General features: G+C 37.9%; 14 protein-coding genes across 14 annotated transcripts; 5 read left to right on the top strand and 9 right to left on the bottom strand.

Annotated features, from left to right (window-relative positions):
• Positions 1-288: 288 nt before the first annotated feature.
• Positions 289-1,575, top strand: AAN1 (Aan1p; the record flags this gene model as incomplete). The annotated part of the gene is made up of 1 exon (XM_003645681.1): positions 289-1,575. One exon carries the CDS (start codon positions 289-291, stop codon positions 1,573-1,575), a length of 1,287 nt encoding a protein of 428 aa, XP_003645729.1.
• Positions 1,576-1,672: 97 nt separating this feature from the next.
• Positions 1,673-2,842, bottom strand: PSG1 (Psg1p; the record flags this gene model as incomplete). The annotated part of the gene is made up of 1 exon (XM_003645680.1): positions 1,673-2,842. One exon carries the CDS (start codon positions 2,840-2,842, stop codon positions 1,673-1,675), a length of 1,170 nt encoding a protein of 389 aa, XP_003645728.1.
• Positions 2,843-2,964: 122 nt separating this feature from the next.
• Positions 2,965-3,366, top strand: SEN15 (Sen15p; the record flags this gene model as incomplete). Its single annotated transcript, XM_003645679.1, has 1 exon — positions 2,965-3,366. The coding sequence occupies one exon, from the start codon at positions 2,965-2,967 to the stop codon at positions 3,364-3,366; it is 402 nt and encodes a 133-aa protein (XP_003645727.1).
• Positions 3,367-3,429: 63 nt separating this feature from the next.
• Positions 3,430-4,410, bottom strand: SAM37 (SAM complex subunit SAM37; the record flags this gene model as incomplete). Its single annotated transcript, XM_003645678.1, has 1 exon — positions 3,430-4,410. One exon carries the CDS (start codon positions 4,408-4,410, stop codon positions 3,430-3,432), a length of 981 nt encoding a protein of 326 aa, XP_003645726.1.
• Positions 4,411-4,621: 211 nt separating this feature from the next.
• Positions 4,622-6,613, top strand: RNA14 (cleavage polyadenylation factor subunit RNA14; the record flags this gene model as incomplete). The annotated part of the gene is made up of 1 exon (XM_003645677.1): positions 4,622-6,613. One exon carries the CDS (start codon positions 4,622-4,624, stop codon positions 6,611-6,613), a length of 1,992 nt encoding a protein of 663 aa, XP_003645725.1.
• A 93-nt stretch (positions 6,614-6,706) lies between these two features.
• Positions 6,707-8,041, bottom strand: ARG7 (glutamate N-acetyltransferase; the record flags this gene model as incomplete). Its single annotated transcript, XM_003645676.1, has 1 exon — positions 6,707-8,041. One exon carries the CDS (start codon positions 8,039-8,041, stop codon positions 6,707-6,709), a length of 1,335 nt encoding a protein of 444 aa, XP_003645724.1.
• Positions 8,042-8,411: 370 nt separating this feature from the next.
• STL1 (glucose-inactivated glycerol proton symporter STL1) lies at positions 8,412-10,070 on the bottom strand (the record flags this gene model as incomplete). The annotated part of the gene is made up of 1 exon (XM_003645675.1): positions 8,412-10,070. The coding sequence occupies one exon, from the start codon at positions 10,068-10,070 to the stop codon at positions 8,412-8,414; it is 1,659 nt and encodes a 552-aa protein (XP_003645723.1).
• A 518-nt stretch (positions 10,071-10,588) lies between these two features.
• DHR2 (RNA helicase) lies at positions 10,589-12,721 on the bottom strand (the record flags this gene model as incomplete). Its single annotated transcript, XM_003645674.1, has 1 exon — positions 10,589-12,721. The coding sequence occupies one exon, from the start codon at positions 12,719-12,721 to the stop codon at positions 10,589-10,591; it is 2,133 nt and encodes a 710-aa protein (XP_003645722.1).
• A 257-nt stretch (positions 12,722-12,978) lies between these two features.
• RIM9 (Rim9p) lies at positions 12,979-13,704 on the top strand (the record flags this gene model as incomplete). The annotated part of the gene is made up of 1 exon (XM_003645673.1): positions 12,979-13,704. The coding sequence occupies one exon, from the start codon at positions 12,979-12,981 to the stop codon at positions 13,702-13,704; it is 726 nt and encodes a 241-aa protein (XP_003645721.1).
• Positions 13,705-14,463: 759 nt separating this feature from the next.
• Positions 14,464-15,894, top strand: KAR5 (Kar5p; the record flags this gene model as incomplete). Its single annotated transcript, XM_003645672.1, has 1 exon — positions 14,464-15,894. One exon carries the CDS (start codon positions 14,464-14,466, stop codon positions 15,892-15,894), a length of 1,431 nt encoding a protein of 476 aa, XP_003645720.1.
• A 197-nt stretch (positions 15,895-16,091) lies between these two features.
• On the bottom strand, positions 16,092-16,964 carry NUC1 (ribonuclease; the record flags this gene model as incomplete). Its single annotated transcript, XM_003645671.1, has 1 exon — positions 16,092-16,964. One exon carries the CDS (start codon positions 16,962-16,964, stop codon positions 16,092-16,094), a length of 873 nt encoding a protein of 290 aa, XP_003645719.1.
• Positions 16,965-17,349: 385 nt separating this feature from the next.
• On the bottom strand, positions 17,350-19,338 carry SMY1 (Smy1p; the record flags this gene model as incomplete). Its single annotated transcript, XM_003645670.1, has 1 exon — positions 17,350-19,338. The coding sequence occupies one exon, from the start codon at positions 19,336-19,338 to the stop codon at positions 17,350-17,352; it is 1,989 nt and encodes a 662-aa protein (XP_003645718.1).
• A 310-nt stretch (positions 19,339-19,648) lies between these two features.
• Positions 19,649-20,827, bottom strand: VMA5 (H(+)-transporting V1 sector ATPase subunit C; the record flags this gene model as incomplete). The annotated part of the gene is made up of 1 exon (XM_003645669.1): positions 19,649-20,827. One exon carries the CDS (start codon positions 20,825-20,827, stop codon positions 19,649-19,651), a length of 1,179 nt encoding a protein of 392 aa, XP_003645717.1.
• A 294-nt stretch (positions 20,828-21,121) lies between these two features.
• On the bottom strand, positions 21,122-22,582 carry TEF4 (translation elongation factor EF1B gamma; the record flags this gene model as incomplete). Its single annotated transcript, XM_003645668.1, has 2 exons — positions 21,122-22,143; positions 22,378-22,582. The coding sequence occupies 2 exons, from the start codon at positions 22,580-22,582 to the stop codon at positions 21,122-21,124; spliced, it is 1,227 nt and encodes a 408-aa protein (XP_003645716.1).
• Positions 22,583-22,649: the final 67 nt, after the last annotated feature.

Here is a 22,649-nt window from a genome sequence, read left to right as displayed (position 1 = left end):
ATAGTATATACCCATAATAATCTACTTAATATTATGATGAGTAGAGCTAATAAGTAAACACCTAAAAACACACATATTTGTTTTCAACTCAGCTCTCGACTCTCTTCGAGGTGCTTATTCTTGAGATTGTATCGTTTGCAGTTAGACATCCGGACATCACGTGTCTTGTCATCTGAATTTTTACGACGGTCATGGGGTTTGCACATCGGACCACATAGAGATTTCAACCAACGCTTTAAGTCTTGTATTTATAGGCCTGGTCTCCTTGTTGATCCGCTAACTAACATTATGAGTACTCGGTATTGTAGTTCCCACAATAGTGCACAAGATGGCCCATTGCGCTCTTCGATCTCAGGTGATCGACTACCAGCAAGGCCTAAAAAGAAGCATTCACGTCGCTATAAATTCCAATTCCATAAGCATCTTCAATTTCATGGCACTACATATCAGAAGGTAACTTCCATGTCTTATCTGATAGACAACTATGGGGAGCATAAGGCCACTACTATTACTTCGTTTATGAGGTGTATTCATAGAAAGATAAACCACGATGTGTGTAGAATTAGTGATGACCACATTATTCATAATGTTTCTAAATGGGAGAAATCGAAGCTGTTTCTACTCCTAGTGACGTTGTCTCAACGTGGAGGCCCAGAATACTGGATGGATAAAACAAATGGGAATCAAGGGAAGAATATAGTTCAAGAAGGGAGTAAATGTAAGAAGAATAGCGTCGAAGTCCAAAACACTAGTAAGAAGAAAGAGGCGAAATTAGTATACACACTAGTCGAACAGATTATGAGAGAAAATATCACTGAAGATTATGATGAGAGTATCCATGATGAGAATTATGTATTCTCATCTATATGGGCTAATTTTATGGAAGGGTTGATTAACCATTACTTGGAAAAAGTTATCATCCCGAGGTCTGAACTCAAGGTTTGCCAACAGTTGTATAAGCCTATGATGAAAATCATTTCACTCTATAATGAATACAATGAACTTATGGATAAGAGTGAAAGAAGTGGTTTTTTGCCAAACAGAGGCTCTGGGTGTATTGGCCCAGCTATCAAAGACGAATCGGGAGAAACATCTTCAGTTGCATCAGATAGTACTACGATACAAGATGGGTCCACAGACGGAAAATTAGAAAGGGCTCAAAAGCTGCTATGGCAAGCTCGTCAAGACATACCAAAAACCATTAGCAAAGAATTAACGTTACTTTCAGAGATTTACACCACGTTGAGTGCTGATGAACAAGATTATGAGCTGGATGAATTTGTATGTTGTGCGGAAGAGTACATTGAATTGGAATATCTACCTGCGTTGATTGACTTATTATTCAATAACTGTGGAACCTTAATATTCTGGAAAATCATGCTTGTACTAGAACCGTTTTTCTATTATATCGAGGAGTTAGATGACGTCCGTGACAACGATGATGAAGAGGGTGAAGAATCAAAATTCACCACTGAGGCTACAGCTGAGTATGTAAATAAAATAGCGAAACCAGATCCTCGAGTGGTAACTTTGGAAAGGATCTGTAAAGTAGCTGCGAGACAAAAATGGATATAGACTCAACAAAAACAATTTACTTAATATAACTAATGAATGTTTTCATACCACGTTTGTTATCTATAACATCTTGCCTGTAATGCTCAGAAACTTAAAGCTAAGTCTGCTTGCCACTTTTTCTATGTATGGGCAGTTCGTCATATTTGTGGTTTTTGATCTTCTTGAACCGTTTCATATCTTTAATTTTCCCAAGTACCCTGTGCTTCTTATTCAACGCCATTCTTGTTACATCACTGAAGTCCCTATATTTCCCAGTACATTGTGAAAGGAAATACATCACTGCAATTGTGAATGCCACAATCGTTGGTACCGTTAAGATTACATAATACCACGGACGATGGTGTATTCCAGCATCCTGTAATGCCAGCTCTTCCTTGGTCGTCTTGAATACTTTGGAACCCCGAAGTATCTTAATTAAAACCCCGAATTCCAATGGGTTAAACTCTTCATCACTTACAGTTGATGGTTGAACGGAAACTACTACTGAACGTCTTGGCTTTCCTTGTAACCAGTCTTCATCTACAGTAATTGGATATAAACCATCTATATTATCAATCCATTCACTTGAAAAAAAAGTTGCTTTAATGTCCCTCTTCGCAAAGCCTCTCTGGTAAGCTGTTTCTTGAACATATGATAAATGAACACGGACCTGCTCTACTGTGCTTTCCTTCACTTCATCTCTAAAGAAACGAGTATACCAACTAACGAAATAGGTTTTTCCAACCTGCCAGTCCTTGTTCTCCATTGGAGTACAGAAAGGCTCACTTGGGATATCTTTGGCATCTCCTTTGTGAAAGTAACGTTCAGGTGTGCATCTAATAATAGGATTTAGTGAAACATAAGCATCGTCCTCGTCAACAAACATCACCTCCTTATGAATATCACCCGGATCCATATTGTGAGCTTTTAAATCTTCATAGGTATACGTCCTGGTACTTGCAGTCTTGAAATACGTAGAATAGTCCGGCGATGCTCGGATGGTATGCCCTTTTTTAATTTCTGGTTTAACGGTTACCGGCAATCCTTCTTGCTTTAAAGAGACCCAAGGTTTCAATGGATCAGGTGTTTCCTCTGGTTTAGCAGAGAATGTGACTCCAGCTATAACAGTTGGTGTTACGAGTTCAACTTTGGTACCGTAGATGGTACGAACCCACGGTTTCAATTCCTCCGTGGTAGTTTTAGGCGACTGCTGTGGCCGGATTACATTATGCCATCCATAACAGCAATGGATTGAAAAAGTAAGAAATACCAGTAATTGCTGAATCATAATATAGCAGTCTGCTTACGCACTTTAATATGCAAGCTAAAATCAATAATTTCAATATGATATTTGTACAGTAAATAATTTTTTGAAAAATCATGAATCAAAAAAACTGAAAGTTTGATGAGATGACCTATCTAACATTTACCAACACCCAACATCAAAAAGCCATCTTGCTGCAGTGTAATCTCAAAACCATGGAGCTGGTACCTTTAGTGAAAAATAATCTAGTTCACTACCAAATGTGGAAAGATGTACATGCGCTTACTTTAAGTTTAGGACAAATTATATGTGGCCAACCACCTCAAAAGTTGAGCAATGACGATAGTGAGATTACAACAGAATATGTGTTTCCAGTACCCCTAAAACAGTACGATTCCGGATCTCTAACACTAGAAAATCTTGATCATCTTTTCGACGAGCTGCAGGATAAAGGATGCTCAAGAATTGTTTTGGCAATAGTTAGTGATGATGGCGCCGTTGTGTATTATACCATCTATCGCGGTTTACATAAGCCGAAGAAGAATTAATTCAATTACAGAAAACGGATACTTATGTCTAAATTATTTGCAGCTATAACTAGACAAAATGGATCAAAAAAATGATGTAATGGATCTATAAACAGTCATTGGTATGTTACCTGACTCCAGAAATGTAGGATCTCTAATAGTAACCTTATCAGCTTTTCTCGAAGAACATATGTCGCAAGTGCTCATCAACATGGTGAAAAATTCAGGAAAGGTCTTCTTTAAATGCTCTTTGATACGAGCTCCATCTGGTAATATCATCTGAACATATATGTGGGCATATAATAAGATATCTAACACGTTTAATTCCTTACCAATCTCCTTTCTAGCTTCAATCCATGGGGTTAGCGAACTATCCAATTTAGACATATATTGCATACTATACTTAACATAATTCAGTGTCTGTTGGTTCTTTTCGTGCTGTTTTTCAATGTTTCTAAATGCCTTGCTACTTCTTGCTAACTCCTTTTCTGCTTGGTCTGTTATACTGTTCCCTATGTTCGCATCATCACTACTTTCAATATATCCCAAATTAGCACATTTCTTTTTAACCAACTCTCTGTATTTTAGTGGTGTGTTATACCACATTGGCCAATGTAACAAATACGAAAATATTTTTCTCGTATACTTTTCATAATTAACTTTGTTCAAGTATAGCTGGTAATCTGTCAGGCAACCGAATGTACTCACTGTATGCTGGATCAACCCAGCTTCTAATAATGACATCTTTTTATCTAAAAACATTTCTACAATACCCTGGTAGCCGTATATGTAAGAACCATCAGAACATATACATACCGGTAGCTCATTATTCGGTGAAACATCTGTATTGTTTGAAAACACCATTGTAGTCTCAATATTGTACAAATTAATAAACCAATACAGCGCAATACTTTCCGGAGAAACTAATGACGGCTTCATGGCCTCACCCCACAGATGTATAATGCACATCGCTACTGAATATAATTTGATTCTGAAATAGCTTCGAATGGCCTCCAGGTTATGCTTAACTTTTCTATCTTGGCAACACGTATTATTAGCGTTCATCCATCTCTAACATAATTTAGATGTCAAAACTTCAACTATCATGTTGAACGTCACATTCCAATCACGTGAATATAACGTGACAATATTCATGGCAGATGTTGTTTCAGTAAACTTTTCAACATCGGAAGAATTCAAAAAATTCCAACATTTCAGTTATTTTGGTTTTATATAGCAGTGATCAACATAGAGACATCAGGGAAGAATCGAATCAATGTCGGGCAATGAGACTCCCGATATGGTTAAAGCAAAGAGTGGATCTCCATCATCAGGAGGTAGCAGTAGTAACACGTTACCTGCTCGTCCAACTTTGAGAGATAGGGATCCTAATGATATTGAAAACAAATTGAAAGATCAAATTGAAGAACAACCTACACAAATCCCTTTGTACCTGGAATTAATTAGGTATTATATATCAAAGCAGCAGCTTTCAGAAGTTAGAAACTTGTTTTCTCAATTGCATGATTTGTTTCCTTTGGAGTCATTCCTTTGGACGATTCATTTAAATTGGGAATTAGAGCAAGATGAATTCACCCAAGTGGAAACTTTATTGGCCAGGTGCCTTTCTGGAGACCTAGCAAATAATGATTTATACTTGTGGTCTACATATTTAGGTTACGTTCGGAAGAAAAACAATTTGATTACTGGGGGTGAAGAAGCTCGCGCTACTGTTTTAAAGGCATTCGACGTAGTAATGGATAAATGTGCTAAATTTGAACCGCGGTCGACCCAATTTTGGCAAGAATACTTGCACTTTTTAGAGCATTGGAAACCGGTAAGTAAATGGGAGGAACAACAGAGAATTGAGTTAATTAGGAACTTGTACAAGAGGTTGTTGTGTTTACCAGTGGAATCGTTGGAAAAGTATTGGGAAAAATACACACAATGGGAGCAAGAAGTAAACCAATTAACGGCAAGAAAATATATAGGTGAACTCTCTGCAGGATATATGAATGCCAGATCTGTGTATCAAGAATGGTCACACTTAACTAAAGGTTTAAGAAGATCTTTGCCTACTAAGTTGAACCAAACGACATTACAGAACTTGCCTCTTCCCGGAAATTATGATACAAAGCAATTACAAATATGGCTGAGATGGATTCAGTGGGAAACTGAGAATAGGCTAGAGCTCCCAGATGAGATTTATAACCAGAGGATAGATTATGTGTACAGACAGGCGATTCAGCATATGTGTTTTTCTCCTGAAATATGGTTCAATTATGCAATGTACGTCAAAGAGGGCAGCGAGAAACTTTTAGAGATGGCAGTTAAATGTAATCCAGGATCAACTGTGTTAATGTTTAAGTTGGCAGAGTACTTGGAATTGAGTAATAAATTAGCGGAACTAGAAGAATGCTTTCAAGGTTGTATAGATCGGGTTTCAATGGATTTACAAATACTGACTGACACTTCAATGGATCCTATACCAATATATGAGCAAACACGAAAATTAACTTTTATATATTGCGTTTACATGACCACGATGAAAAGAATATCTGGCCTTTCTTCTGCAAGAAAAGTCTTCAAAAAGTGTCGGAAGCTAAAGAAAAGCTTGACACATGAAATTTACGTTGAAAATGCGTATTTGGAATTTCATAATAACAGCGACTATAAAACTGCCTGCAATGTACTGGAAGTGGGTCTTAGATACTTTCAGGATAACGGGGAGTATATCAACAAATACTTGGATTTCCTAATCTTAGTTAGGCAGGATGCACAGATAAAATCTCTCTTTGAGACTTGTATTGATAAGATATACGATTTAGACCAGTTGAAGGAAATATACAGGAAAGTTATAAACTATGAATCGAAATTCGGTAATTTGAATAATGTGTACGAATTGGAGAAGCGATTTTTCGAAAAGTTTCCTCAAACTGAAAAGATCCATGTGTTTACTGATCGGTATCAGGTTCAAGGAGAAAATCTCCTTAAGCAATTAGAACTTCCGTACTTGAGTTATGAATATGACATACCTGTTGTCGGCCATAATGGCCTCAAGAGAAATCTAAAAAGTGCAGATATTTCTGGAGAGCAAAATGGTGTATTGAAGAAACAAAGGCAAGAGCATAATGAAGCAATTCCGTTAGAGATTATAGACGTGTTGAAATTGCTGCCTAAACGTCAGTATTTCAAAACTGTTGTATTGGATCCACATAAACTAGCAGACTTCCTTAGCGACAAAGTGAATATTCCGCTTAATGAATAGTGAACTTAATATATATTTTATAAACAAATAATCAAACGCAGTACGTATTTAAATTTCGAAAAACCTGTAATAAGAAGCTATATATTATAAGCTTTAAGAACGGTAGTCTCCATTGATTGTAACGTATTCGTGAGATAAATCACATGTCCAAAAGTTACACTCTTCCTTCCCGGTGCCCAAATCAACCACAATTTTTATGTCCGGTAATGCAAGGATTTCGGAGGCCCTTGACTCGTTGATATTCACCTGGGGAACTCCATTTTCAATCAGTACTAGTTCGTTAGGCTCCGAATTGTCCGTTGCTACAAAAGACACCTTTAGTTTTGTTACATCCAATGATCTAACATCACCCAACTTGGCATATCCAATAGCACACAATATTCTACCCCAGTTGACATCTTCTCCATATAACGCTGTTTTAACCAGCATCGAATTTGATATACTTTCCGCAACTACTTTTGCATCCTCAAAGTTTAGTGAGTTCCGCACATTAACAGTGACAAGCTTCGTGGCACCTTCACCATCACGAACTATTAATTGTGCCAATTTCTGTGAAAAATCGACTACTTTCTCTTGGACGGAGTTGAAATATGGACTAGATTCAGTGATAATATCAGTTTCTATAGCACCATTAGCCATCATATAGAGGGTATCATTGGTGCTCATATCACCATCAACAGATATACAGTTGAAAGAACGTGATGTCGCATGCAATAACATGCTTTGCAATGCAGAAGGGGAAATTGGAAGGTCGGTGCAAATGACTCCCAACAATGTTGCCATGTTTGGAGATATCATACCAGCTCCCTTGGCAATTCCTGTCAGAGTATATTGAACCCCATTTGGTAGGGTAAAGCGAGAACTAATAATCTTAGGGAAAGTATCTGTGGTAGTAATCGATTTCGCTAAATTCAACCAAGAAGAATAATCCTCACCAAAGGTAGAACCTTTTCTTAGAAACATTTTATCAATTCCATTCTTGACTTTTTCCATCGGCAACAATTGACCAATTACACCAGTAGACATAACTAAAGTGGAATTAGCGCGACCGATGTGGGAATTCACTGATTGAACCATATCACGAGCATCATGCATCCCAACTTCACCCGTTACAGCATTTGCGCATCCAGAATTAATCACAATGGCATTGATATTGTGTCCTTGTTGCTGCTCAAGAACATTTTTTGATACTACAACAGGTGCAGCTTGGAATTTGTTAGTTGTGAAAACACCCGCAAGAGAAGCGCCATTTAAGGATTCATGTGTATTCAAAATTATACCCAAATCTAAATTTCCATTTTTTTTGATCCCAGAGGCTATGGAGGCCACTTTAAGACACTTTGGGAAGACACCTGACTTTGGAACATAAAGTGAATACTTGTCTACTGTGTTCATAGCTCTTTTGCAAATCTGTAAACTAGCTTTCATTGTTTATGAAAGTTTGATAGTCGATAACTATTTTGTATACCCTCACGGATCGAAGAACCTGAATAACAGATTGTAAGGAAGCGTGATCTGTTTAGTAGTACGAATATGTATTCGTTTCTTCGACGATGCTTCCTGTTAGCTGACTCACGAATCTTGGGTTGATGCCATTACCCGCACATGTGCCAGATTCTTTCCAAACGAGAGGATATGACGCAGTAATAATTAAGCGGCCTTAAAGCTGCAGAAGGGCTAACATTATTAGTTATTTATGGGCTTTTTACTAAATATACTTGGTTTGATTTAGCAATTGACGACTTTAATTAATGAATGCTACGTGCACAATCTACTTCATTTCCCATACATGATTTTATCACTCATAACTGGGCGAGTCTCCATTTGCACCAGAAATAGTCCTTTCGATATGATTAAATCTCTCTTTGCTGGTCTCCATATCATTAGGAGACGATGATGAGCTCTGGGAAAAACCAAAGTAATTACCATATTGCTCAATTTCCTCTAAAGTCAGTTTAGGTAAGGCATCTGCTACTTTCCAGGCTTGAGTACCATCGACGTGGGACTTAGCATAGATGATATCAATCTCTTCGAGGGTCCTACCTGCAGTCTCAGGATAGTAGAAATAGATAACAGGAATATACAGGAAGTTCATAATGGCAAAAAATAGGTAGCATCCCCATCTGGATTGTTGGATAAAAATAGGCGTGAACATAACTACAGCAAAGTTACAGAGCCAATTGGTGCAGGTTGACATTGCATTTGTCATCGAACGGACCCTTGTAGAGGCGATTTCTGGTGCATATATCCATGGAAGAGACAAAATAGTCATACCAAAGAAACAAATAAATAAGAATAACCCAACCGCTGCACCTTTTGCATTTTCCTTAGTATCATTAATCAAACATGCAAAGGTGATGAGAAAAGAGATACCTTGTCCAAGAGCTCCGACTAGAAATAACTTTCTTCTGCCAAAGCTTTCTATCAAAAAGAAAGAAGGAATTGTAGATAAAGTATAGACGGTAGAAAATACACCTCCTAAAATTAACGAAAGACGGTGATCCAACTTAATAGTCTTATTGAATAGTACAGTAGAGTAGTAAATTGCAGCATTACAACCGGTAAACTGTTGAAAAAATTGTGCCGAACATGCAATCAGTGTTCTTTGAAGATTTTGTCCCTTACCATTAGTTAGGGCAGCTGCGAAAGATTTATTTTCAAACTCCTTTCTATTTATAGCATCTTCCATAGCCGCTAATTCTGCTACAATATAGTCATCATCAGGAGCTACATTATCTAGATTACTCAAAATATCTTTAGATTCCTCTCTTCTCCCATGTGATAGTAACCAACGTGGAGATTCTGGTAATTGGATAATACAAATAAACAGCAAAATTGCAAATGCTATTTGCATACCGACAGGAAATCTCCATTGGAAGCTAGAATCGACGTACGATAAACCAAAGTCAATCCAGTATGCAATCATTGTTCCAAGTGCAATGACAGATCCCTCAAAATTAACCAACAGTCCCCTGTTTTCAGGTTTCGACATCTCCGACTGCCACACCGGAATAGTCGAGGTATCTAAACCAGTGCCAAGGCCGGTTATAACTCTACCAACCACAAACTGACCTAGTCCCCAATGGTCACGTACAGCCGAGGTAGAAATAATGGCACCTACAATCGTTAACAAAGATCCGAAGATAATTAGCGGCTTTCTTCCAATTCTTTCTCCCCATATCATGACAAACAACGATCCAAAGAAGCATCCAATTTCATAGCAAGAAGTTACCGCACCTTGTATTACTGTTGAATGTCTATCGTTCTCATTTTTTTCTAACGTCGCAGGAAACTCTTCATTAAACTTTTCTCCATTAATTAAACCAGCTAGGAGACCCTGATCATATCCAAAAAGTGAAAATCCTATAACCGCAGTGATTGTTACCGCCAACCTTAAATTATTACCAGACAAGCCTCCAGTGGAGGTTCTTGAAAAACACTTACTTATAAATGTCATTTCAACCTTATTTCTTACTCAAATTTAAATATCAAAATCCAAATCCAAATTATAATATATTTCTAATTAATTTTAGCATTTCCCTTCCTGCCCTAGTGATATATGTTAAATAATTATAAATAATTAACATCACTGGTAGTTAAGACCGTCCTTTAACGGATTTTGCACGAGATGATGTGACCTCTATTATCTCAGGCTTCCTTAGTTGCTCTTTGATACTGATATTGCCTTTGGGTTTGGCTTCCTATTGGCATGAGATTGCCCTAGGAGGGACTTTCAAGCACTATGAAAAACGTACGTAATATCATGCTTATATAATCACCTAACGGCGACAAGGATTCCTACTCCGATTTCTTTGTTGGACCAAATGACGTCACTTAACGATATCTCGAGGAAGTGAAAAAAGTTGTCTCCTTGGCGGTCCAAATGGGACAAATCGCAAGGAATTATCTCTATACATTTACAAAACAATCTTAAAGATATAAAACCGTTAGATGAGATGACGTTAAGATAAAGTGTTAGACAGCTTGCTTGTTTAATGCTGTGGGGCGTAAATCTTGTAACCACTCTAACTCTAGACGGCTAACACATCTTGCATAGCCTTTTGTAGTGAAGACATACTCAGTATATAGTATTGCTGGACATCTTATGCTGTCATTGGAAAATGTAGCAGAACACAATAGTGAAGAAGGATGAATACTAATGAGTTCCCCGTGATTGGTTGTTCTATATGAACGATCGGGCATACCAATAGCGGTATTCTTAACGAACCCAGCTAGAAAACATTTTAAAATAGCCTTTATCACTGATTTTTCGTTAATTCTATTAGATGATTCATCAAAATCACTAGCCGAGACTGTATTCCAACGTAATAAAGATTTTACGTATCGTTGCAACTGCTCTCTGACTTTAACAACACTTCGGAAACCCCGACTGGATATGCACAGTTGTGCACACCATGTTTGGCGTTCTTTTGAGGAACTTAAGGAAAGATATTGGGTATATAACTCCTTGAGCATGACTAAATCCCCATAATGAACCCCCAACGGGCATTGGGCCATTCTTCGTGCATTGACGTCGTCTCTAGATTCAGGGGGTGGATTCATAACCAAATTCTCCACTGATAAACAAGAAACAATATCTAGGACACTAGATAGGCAATCGCTTTTGTGAGCTTCAAGTAAAACTCTACTAAGATGCGGTGCTAGAGGAAGTAATGCCATTTTATAACCGTTCTCAGTAATCATTCCACTATCATCGAGAGCACCAAGCATGTAAAGTTCTTGCAAACCTTGTACAATGGAATCTTTTCCTGGATACTCCAACCAAAACCAATTCAGAAGGTCGCGAATACCCAATTGTTTTAACATTAGTAATGGAGCGGTTATATCACATCTCGCAACCTCTGGTTCGCCTTGGTTTAGTAACTTATTATAATCTTCTTCCGTATATAACCGAAAACATTTACCAGAGCTTTCTCTACCAGCACGCCCAGTTCGTTGCCAGGCGCTTGCCTTGGATATGGGAACGGTAAGCAAGGTAGCCAGACCTAACTGGTGTCTCCAAACTTTACATTTACGCAGACCACTATCGATGACATATTTGACGCCACTAATGGTGACAGAGGTTTCTGCAATGTTAGTTGCCAATATGACCTTTCTCTTAAAACCCTTCAGAGGCTGAAAAACTTTCGCCTGCTCGACTGGTGGTAATGCAGCATAAAGCGGCAATGCTGTGATACGTGGAATATTACTATCTATATGTTCGCTTATCTTGTTTAAAATCCCCAGAGCTTTATCAATTTCTTCTTGGCCTGGCAGGAAGCACAGAATATCGCCCAATTGCTCTCCACTATTTAGCTGAACGCAACAACGGATAATAGCATCAACAATATCATCGCAAGGATGAGAAAGGTAATATATCTCTACGGGGAATTTACGTCCTTCAACAAATAATATAGGGGCATTGTCGAAAAACTGACTAAACTTTTCTGCTTGTAAAGTAGCAGACATGACAATGATTTTGAGGTCAGGCCGAGTGGTATGCAGCAACTGTTTTAAAAATCCAAGAATAAGATCTGTTAAAATGGTTCTTTCGTGTGCCTCATCAATTATGACAATCGAATACTGCTTCAAATTATTATCTTGCATCAATTCTCGCAGCAGCATACCATCTGTCAAATACTTTAGTTTAGTCTGCGAAGCGTGAGAGCGATTATCAAACCGAACAGAGTACCCTACTTTCGTACCAACATTACAACCGTATTCTTGGGATACTCTGGTAGCCAAACTGATAGCTGCGACTCTACGCGGCTGTGTCACAGCAATACTAACATCTCTGCCTTGAATACCCCATTCTTCCAGTAATAGTTGAGGAATTTGTGTAGATTTACCAGAACCGGTTTCACCAATCAAAACGGTAACCACATTGTTATTCATATATTCCATAATATCATGCCTATTTTGATACACAGGAAGGGTCTTCCTGATAGCAAGGAGTTCCTCAGCCTTTCTCTTTAGTAGCGGCTCAGGTAAATGTTTGGGAAGTCCATCATCATCATCATCACCAATTTCTTGTGAGTTTTGGTAAGTCACAATCTTCTGAGACGTTCTACGTTGAAAAGGATGGATCCTACTATGTTCTTTGGGCATTGAGATATTTATTAATTAATAGGAACTCCTTTCCAGCCTGTTGTCTTCTCCTATTGCTCAGCTCATCGCATGCAATGTTAAACCGATTTAAGCATTTTTGGTAATTCAAAATTTTCTAATATGAGAATCATGTAATACGTCTCATAATCAACTATGTGAAACCAGATGAATCGTTAACGTAAACTAAAAACTTCAGGAATAATAACCAAAGCAACTCAACTATACACTGTTACTTTCTAATGGAGAATATAAGTTAAATGCCAACTTCAACATATATCTTAACGATATCTACCACTTTGGCTTTGGTGTTCCAGTTGTTCGCCACAATTTCAACACCTCTCACTTCGAATGTCTATCTATCTCACTTTAACGGATATAGATTCGGGGTATTTGGTTGGTGTAACACTGAAAATGGAAATTGCACCTCTGTGAAGCTTGGGTATTCTTCTAAAGATGCCTTTTTATTTGCAGGTCAAGATGAACTAGCATTACCTACACAAGCCAAATATTCGTTATCAAAATTGTTAGTGGTACACCCGATTGCCCTATGTTCAACAGCTATCTTATGGGTGATGGTTATATTTGTCCAGTTTTGCGATGATACAGATAGATCCCTTACAGCTATTATAATATGGTCTTTTCTCACTTATTTGCAGACGCTACTATGTTTTCTAGTTGATGTGTTGCTCTTCATTCCTTACCTAGATTGGCCTGGATGGTTGATTCTTGTTAGTGCTATACTCATAGTGTTTAGCTCTTCGGTATCATGCCTAAGAAGGCGAACAATATCTTCTTGGAGGTATGAGAGGACGGCTAAAGGGGAGGATATAGAGCTATATCCGTTGCATGAAAGCTATCATACGCACAAAGATTCTCCTCTAGTTTTGGAAAGACACGGTACAAACAGTGATCTGTCAACCAAAAACACTTTACCAACTAATAGACAACAGAACAGTCGAAATGCTATCCTGGAGCAGCCTTAAGTCTCACTATTTCGAAGTTTGTGCGTTTTTTCATTAGCTACATGCATTTCTGAAGGTTTGGCATTGAATTGTCTGTAACAAGATAAAAGGTTAGGCTGAGTACCCTATCCTCCACAAATATAAAACACCTTTTAAAAATCACGGTTTTAATAACAGACGTTTTAATCATGTATTTCTGCAACATTAACCAGATACCCTTTAAAACCTATTGAGTTACTTGTTTCATTACTTATATCACGTCACTTAGCATACAGTCCTAAACTTATTCATACTTTTTTCAAATATGCATTAAGATCTACTATGGATCTACACTCAGAAAAGATTACTCATATTTAAAATAAGTTACGCAACTAATAGAAACTTGTTTGTTTCTGCAATGTTATGCAAGAAATATGGGCGCCGCAAGAACTCCCTGGGGTGTTCTCGGTATATCTGCGTTGTAGTCGTCTAGTTTCAGAAAACAGGTCAGACATTTTTTATAAGTACTTCGGTAAAGATTCTAATGATGAACGATTGAACGGACTACTTTCATGCATAATTATTCGATATCTTTTGACTAGTTCGGTATCGTCTGTTTACTACTTTGGGGGACGATGCACTTTTTGAAACGATGTTGAAGCTTATTATTTAGCCAAGTTAGTGTATCACCATTGTTTCAAAAATACTAAATAATAAGACAAATATATATACTTGAAGGATACCAGTCACATATAGATATAGATCATCTGAGGGAAAACTTGACCACATGAATAAACTAATATGAGAAAGCTGTTGTATATTCTCGGGATAGCAGCACTGGGTAGAACTCAATTGTCAAATTTAGTTGCGCGACTATCACAAAATTCACCCGATGATACGAACTTTCACTCTGTTTCTCAAGATATAATTGCCAATAGATTCCCAATTTTGGAGTCCTCGTGTGTGCAGAGAGCACTATCAGAATTCCTACCTCAATGCCTTCAATATGGAATTGAAACAGTATCGACAGAAACCAGAATCCAAGCTGCAGTGAAATTATCTGTCTGTGAGCTACAAGCTTCAAGAGTTGACAATATCCCAATTGAATGTACTTCTCTTTCAGGTACATCCGAATGTGTTAGGGCATTAGAGAAGTCGCCCCAATGGTGGACAACGTATAGTGGAAATTATCAAAGACTGCCTTCAATATGTTTTGAAAATGCTTTACCTTATGAAAAAGAACAGATACTATCCCTATTCTTGAATATAACAGACGTTTATTCAGGGTTCTGGGATGATATTGTACTTGAAATCGAAAAGTACAAGGATAAGTTTCAGGAGACGACTGAAGAGAACCTAAATAGCATGAAACAGAAAGTTGAAGAAACTACTCATGAAATTATTCAACATTTAAAGGAGGAGTTGGAATCAATGGATAGTAAACTGGAAGATCTTAACGAAACTGTTTTTGAGCACTCTGACAGCATTCGAACTGTCTTGGGTGATATTGATGAGGAGATTAACGAGTATGACGTTAAAGGTCAGATATTACATCTCAAGCATGACACTTTGTCTGCCTGGAGAGACCTTAATAACGAAATTGATGGATATAAAAACCTTCAAGTTAGTTATTTGAGAGATATTGATCTAATATTCGAAAAGTTTTACGCTGAAACGTCAAAGTCAATCGGCCAGGTGGGAAATGCAATTGTAGATTCCCAACTGGACACTATAAATCTAATAAGTGACTTCAATAACTTGTTGAATAATTCTATTCTGCCCGCTCTTGTTGATGACTTACTTCCTGAAGTGGAACATATTTCAGGGTTCATAGTCAATAAGTTATCAGCAATAGATAGTATGGTGGATGAAAAACTGGATACTTGGGGGTCGCGGATGGATATGAAACTGGGGGACATTGAATCTCATATTAGTGATACAGTGGAAAAGGTTGAGGAAATGAATGACTCGATTGAAATACTACAGAGTAGAATTGGTTTTTTGGTGTCCATTGGGAATAATATTTTGAGATTTTTGATGTGCAGTTATAACTTTTGTCACAACCTATTTGTAAGTTATAGAGCGTTATCATTTGGAGTTATTACTCTGTTGTATCTTTTTAATAAACCGATTCCTTTTTCAATTTCATATTTGCTGCTGATTAAGTCTGTTCTGGTGTTTATAGCCGCTGTCTTGGGTGCACGGACTGGCTCACTGCTGTCATTTAAATAATAAAGCATTGATGGATATATTTAACTACCTAACTATTATGCATTAGATTCACTTTGATGAATATTCCAAAATATAAGATTATAGTATAAAGGTCTAAATTTCGAAACTAACGATTCTAGCAGCTAAAAAGCAAGCCGCAAAAGTTTCATTCTTGTATCGATTATTAAATATCTTACGCTATAAAAACCATCTACTGGCTAATCATAAACTGTTTCTGCAATAAGTTTTATCATTCCATCTTCTACTGGAAGTCTTTCATATTTAGCTTTTTGCAAAAACTGCAGCCCAGTAGAACGTTCTAATGCATTAATTGGAACTTCAAATTCAGACAATTTAGCAGATTGTGGAATTGGTTCATTTGGTAATACATATGCACCTGCATATAATTTACCATTATCTGCTAAAAGCAATTTGAAAAAGTGCGTCGGAACAGCAACATTAGGAGGATTTCCGATGACCTCATAGGTAACTCTGAACTTCCCATCAACTGGATCCTTTTTTGGCAAATATAGAGGCCCACTAACTATGTGTAAGCTGCCATACTTCATAGCCAAACGACGACAATATTGTTCGAGATACATCCAATAACCGGCGTTAAAACCATCGTGGAGTTGCGGGCAAACATTTGATAAATAAAAACTTTCTTCCATAGCATTCTGGGAATACTTAAAATCAGCAGCTGGTGCTAAATGCCCCCTATCATACCCAGATCTAAAATAATCCCGCAACCTTGCTCTAAACATTTCAGGAATAGCTTCATCTTCCTTAAAAAAAACATTCTTTCTATTTCCATTTTTCAATTTTAAAGACTCCGCCGTAATATGTTCAACAACCCAGTAAGGATTCCTGGTTCTTCTATCATAGCACGAAATAAATCCTTGTCTGTTCTCCAAGTCATGAGTAGGGCCTGGAAATCCATACTTAAAGAACTTTGCCGGGTCAACGTTGACAGGATCTGTCAATTGAGGCGGAGGAGCAGGAGTTGCGGGTACGTTGGATGAACCCTTCAAAAATATAGATCCTAACACACCAGCACCTAGCACACCAGTGAATATATTCTTATAACTCATCTATCGCTTATTAATTGCTATTTTTGTACAAGATCTCTTGCCCGTGCAAGTTTAAAATCTAAAGTCTAAAATATAAACTCCAAAGAATACCATTTTCTTGAAAAGGAGATCATTTTTCAAGGTTTACTTTACTACCTGGGAGCAAATGCGGCATGAATAAATAAGGACGTAACCATGGATTAAAAGAGGGTAGCCTGCAATGCTAAAGGCTAATAATTAGTGCCTTTATTCCTGATTTTAGAAGCAGTAAAACCATATTACTGGTATGTTGCATCGATAGTAACCTGATTTTAAAATTATATATGAGTATTAAAAATCATTCGGTATAATGAAAAGAGTGCTATCGCAAGTACCTTTTTTTCTTTTGGAACAGTAGCAGAAAGTTTTAGTCTATTGTTTCCGGTTCCTCAGAGGAAGATACCTTTAGCACATTCAAATTGAAACCTGCTTTCCTAGACCTTCTAGCTTCGTTACTTGGTATCTTGGCCAATCCGCCAGAGTGTAAGCTGCCTGTAGACGATCTGCGCGACGGCCCAAACACACCCCACCAACCTAGTGAAGTTGGAGATAGAGCAGAAGGAACTTCATTGACTTCTTTAATAGCTTCGAAGGCTGCAGAAAGTGGTGATTCGTTGCCTAGCCTTATGTCAGATAATTCACGAACTGTTGATTCTAAAACTTGGATTCTTTCAGCTCTAGTTTTTAATATCCTATGAACTGTTGCAATATCTTTTGAAAGTGTTACATTTTCGTTAGTCAAATTTAAATTGTCTAATTGTAAAATGGCTAGCTGCTCTGCTAAATCATGATTCTTCTCTATTACTTGAGCTTCCAAAAGCCGTAGATCGTCCATCATTCTTTTTAATGCAGTTTCTTTGTCAAGCTGATCGTCTAACCGTGCCTGTAGATCCACTACTAGTTCACACTTTTCCATAAGTTTGGATAAAAGATCATCAGTAGATATATGCTGTTCGCCTTCTAAGCTCCCACCGGAACTAAGTATAGATTTTAGGGAATCCATTTGTGCTTTTAACTTTGTATTTTCAGTCTCGATATCTTCTGTATCGGGGCTGGGAGCTCTAATATTATTGGCTCTTAGAGCCAGTACTTCATGTTCTAACAAGGTGATACGATTTTGATATTCCTGTTCCCTTTTTTCAAGCAAGGCTATTTGTCTTTCCAATTTCTTCTTCAAAAACAAGTCACTTCTATTGACAATTGCTTTATTCTCAATTTGTTTTGCTCTGGAACCAAATCTTAATGTTGTCAACGTCTCTGCCTCGTTAGACTTATCGCATGCACAATTGAGGATTAGGGTAGTTTTACTATTCCCACCTAAAGAATCTCTCAATAATCTCGTTAATTGGGAATCACGATATGGAATATGGGTGCGCTTCTTGTCTTTTTGTGTTAATGCATTAATAACATTTCCTAACGAGCTTAACGATAAGTTTATTTTCTTAGCTTCTTCCAAGGTGGCTCCAACAGCATTGGTCTTCGATACTTTTTCTGATCCAGCTAAATCTACCAAGAAGAGATCCGACTTTTGAATACTGCCTTCTAGATTGTCTCTTTTCAGTAGATTGATTTTTACAATTGCATGTGACCTTGAACTCTCAAAGTTCATATCTGTGGAACTTTTACATCTCTGAGACTCACCCAAATGGATACAATGTAACAATTCATCGCCATCACTAACTGAAATTACTGTGGCACTTTGAACATAGACACCAAATGTACTAGACTCATGGATTGTTAAACTGGTTCTTTTTTCTGAAGTTTTTTTGGGAGAAGCTGACTTATTTATTGATTCACCTAACAAGTCATACACTTTTTCCAAATAAATTTCCAAAAATGATACCGACACTACATATTCAATGTCTGCACTACTCTTTAATAAACCTATTCTTTCAAATATTTCATGACATATTCTTGGAATTAAACCTCTGTTATCAATAGGCCCAAACATCGTGTATGACTTGCCAGACCCTGTCTGTCCATATGCTAATATGGTACTATTATAACCGGTGAAAAACTGATCTAGCATCTCCTCTGCTACAAAATCGTATACATCGTCTTGTGTGGAATTAGTCCCAAATACATAATCGAAATGAAATGACCGAGACGGACTTTCCCCCTGAACGCCATTCGTAGAACCAGGAGATGTGTCATTGTTAGGGAACTCAACCGTACTTTCATCCAGAGCAACTACAGCAACATTATACTGTTTTTCGGGTGCGTCAATAGGCTTTAACCTTACCATAACCTTCACATTATTGTTACCCCGTGAATCTGTAGATTCATCAGCACCACAATCCTCCTCGGCTGAGACTTCTTTGGAACTCCCATTCACATTTGTACCGTCCACCATCATCGTCGTCAGCAAAACTTTATATACTCCAACTGCCAACGATATAGGGTTGGATATACTTCAAATTAATGGGTATAAATGCACGTTGTACCTCTGTGGCAGTATACAAACGTGTCCTAACAACCCTTTTCGGATTGTAACAGTCTTCATATCAAAGGCGCAACACTAGTTTCCCCATCATTTCCACGAAGATGGCACAAAACGCTCGAAGATCACGTGAACGCAACAAACGCAATTATCCGAACGCCTATATGATGCAGTATATATATAGTTTCATCATATATAATATCATAGGACCATATGACATTCCCCCTTATAACTCCATTTCATAGATTACAAAGGGTTCATAATCAGTGTCCACTAAAGATGCGTATTCATGTAAGGTAGAATCATTACGCTTAATCTTACCTTTTTTATCTTTTGAAAAGGCATTCCCACCTAAGTAACCGAATTGTTCAAGTAACTCAGACTTACATTGTTTAAAATCCTTGTCTGGGACGGTGATAATCTTTGTAAGAAAGTGTGGAGGGACACCGTAACGCAGGACACTCTCTACGAAGACACGGAGGGCCTTTATATGAAACCAGTTCACCAGTACGTCTGCATATGCAGTCTTCGTCAACCTGATAAGTTGTACTCGTTGAGACTGCTCTTGGCTGGCTGCGTAAGCATGCTCACTCTTTAGTTGCTCCACGAGTTCTTCAGAGTAGTTGAATTCACGAGGAATGAACTTTCTATCCCTGCATGCGTTCATAAATGCGTTCGCATATTTCTTGAACAGGTGAACGTTATATAGGATGTATTCATCGTCTTGCTTCAAAATGCCAGCGGAACTTGGAACAACGTTTTTGGTCAATGTTTCGTAACTGTTTTCAAATTCGTCCTGCAAGTTCCTTGGCACAACGACCAATACTGTTGTCAAATACTCGCTGTTAGTAATGAAGTCTTCTGCAGTAACAATGTCATGCAAAGAACTCACAGACAAATCACCAGTCTTTTTTCTTTCTGCAGCAACTAAATTTGTTTTCGCATTATTGTAGTTCGTGTATGTGCTCCTAACATCAGCATCCAGTTGGAAACATTCGTTGGAAATCTCACTAATCAACTCCTTGATACTCTTGTCCAATTTGAATTTTCTGTTGTGCCAATGAAAGTCATTCAAGTATTCCTGAATTGGAATATTATTAATAGAAATCGTACCATAAGCATTACTCTGCGATTCCGTTAACGTCGCTAAGATTTCCACTATCTTCGAAATAGATCCATTGATATTTGAATCAATCTTAGCAAGCTCTTCAGACTGTAATACAAGACTCTCCAAAGACCCAAGTTTAAACTCTGGGATTGGAAACTCAGAAACAAAAGCCCTGCCACCAACCATATCTCTTACCAACCAAGTATTTAAATCTGACTCATTACTCTTTGCTGGTTTGGCATTTTGAGGTAAAGAAAGAAGGATGAACTTTTTGGAAGTATATAAAACAGTTGACATAGGTAGAAGATATCAATTCAATTATTCGAAGGCAACTTGCACAATACACACTCCATATACCACCGATGAATGAAGCTGGATTAATACTTTTCAACTTATCCACTAGTTCATATAAAGGGTTAACCTGCAAAACTGTCATATCATACGATATGACTTATGTAAGCTACGATGTAATAAAGCCAATAAACGTCATTCATTCATGTATTAAGTTTAAACCTATAATCAATATGTAAATACCTACGTAAATACAACTATAAAATTCTATTTGACCCTGTAGGTCAATCAAGAGCACACTTATTTGAAAACCTTACCATCAGCAATCTCTCTTGGTTCACCGTTGACAACGACAGGCTTGTCCCACGCCCACATGTTGTTAATGAATTCCTTATCTTCAGGGTTGGAGGGGTCTAACTTGGTGTATTCATAAGATTCCCAGTCCGGAGCAACGTCAAAAGCTGGAACATAATCCTGACCACGAACCATCATCGCACCGATGATACCGTTGTTGTTGTTTTCACCGTAAACGACTAGACAACCGAACATATATTTAGTGGAGGCGGACAATCTATTGAAGAAACCACCGATCAAGTTGTTGGACATGAAGGTCATTGTCAATTCTTCATTGTACTTATAAGAAACCTTCCAGAGGGAGTAGTCCTCGGGGTTGTATTGTTCCCAGAACCAAGGCAATGCAACAGGTCTAGTGTCCTCGTTGGAATACTTTCTCTTCCAGTCGTCCAAGTTCAGAGTTGGTGCACTCAACAGACTCAATGGATGTTTTGGCTTCTTTGGCTCGGCTGGAATGTCATCTTCGACAGTCTTTTCCTGCTCCTTCTTGGGTTGCTCCTTCTTTTCCTTCTTCTCCTTCTTTGGAGGAGAATACTTCAATGGCTCGTCAACCATTCTGGAGTGGTCCATACTGCCCTTCAAGTATTTAGAGTCAACAACCGAGTTAAACCACCTCATAATAATCGGGTGTTCAGATCTCCACTGTGAACCCAAAGTAGTTACGAAACCCAAGAAGAACATCATTGCTGATAAGATATCAGCAGTGGTGACTTTCTCGGTGGCCACATAGGTGTAGTTCTTTAACCTTTCCTCGTAGATAGAGGTAATTGTGTCAATCAGAGCGGCAGCTTCCTCGGATGATTTCTTATTGTATGGTATAGCACCAGTCTCGAACTTCATACGTCTGACTATAGCGTCGCAGAAGTCAGAGTTAGCAAAAGACTCCCATTTCATGACCTGGGCCTCCTCATGGATGTCTGCACCTAGCAAATCCTTCTTGGCCTTTTCATCACCGGCTAAATTGATCACTACAGACAAAAATTGTTAGTATCATCGGAAAACTAAATCCACTCCCCTTCGTGTTCCCAAATACGCGAAACTGTTTCGAACTCAGAGTAAAAAGTATCGACACATGTGTGTTACCATTATAAAGTACCCATTCAGACAGGGATAACTGTTAATTTGCAAAATATTCTCATCATTTTCAAAACAATTCCCACGCTCAAGGGCCCCGGAGATAAATTAAAACGGCGAAAACATACAGTAACGAGTAATAGCAATCACTTCGTGCAATTTTTGACCCTTTGAACCAATAAAGGCTGGAACTTTCTTTAATGGAAAGCTCTTAGCAAAAGTCTCATCAGAGTCGGCTTCAACAATCTTCACGTCCAAGCCTAAAGATTTGATTATAGCAATAGGCAACACAGATCTACTTGGAAGTCTGTAATATAGGGTACCGAGGGACATTCTTTTATCTATTTGGTTGAACACTTATAAAGAAAAACGACAATAAGCAGACACAGTAAAATCTACT

This window comes from Eremothecium cymbalariae, chromosome 3 (genome assembly GCF_000235365.1).
Source record: "Eremothecium cymbalariae DBVPG#7215 chromosome 3, complete sequence".
NCBI classification, from domain to species: Eukaryota; Fungi; Ascomycota; class Saccharomycetes; order Saccharomycetales; family Saccharomycetaceae; genus Eremothecium; species Eremothecium cymbalariae.
This window is presented reverse-complemented; position numbering and strand designations above follow the sequence as displayed.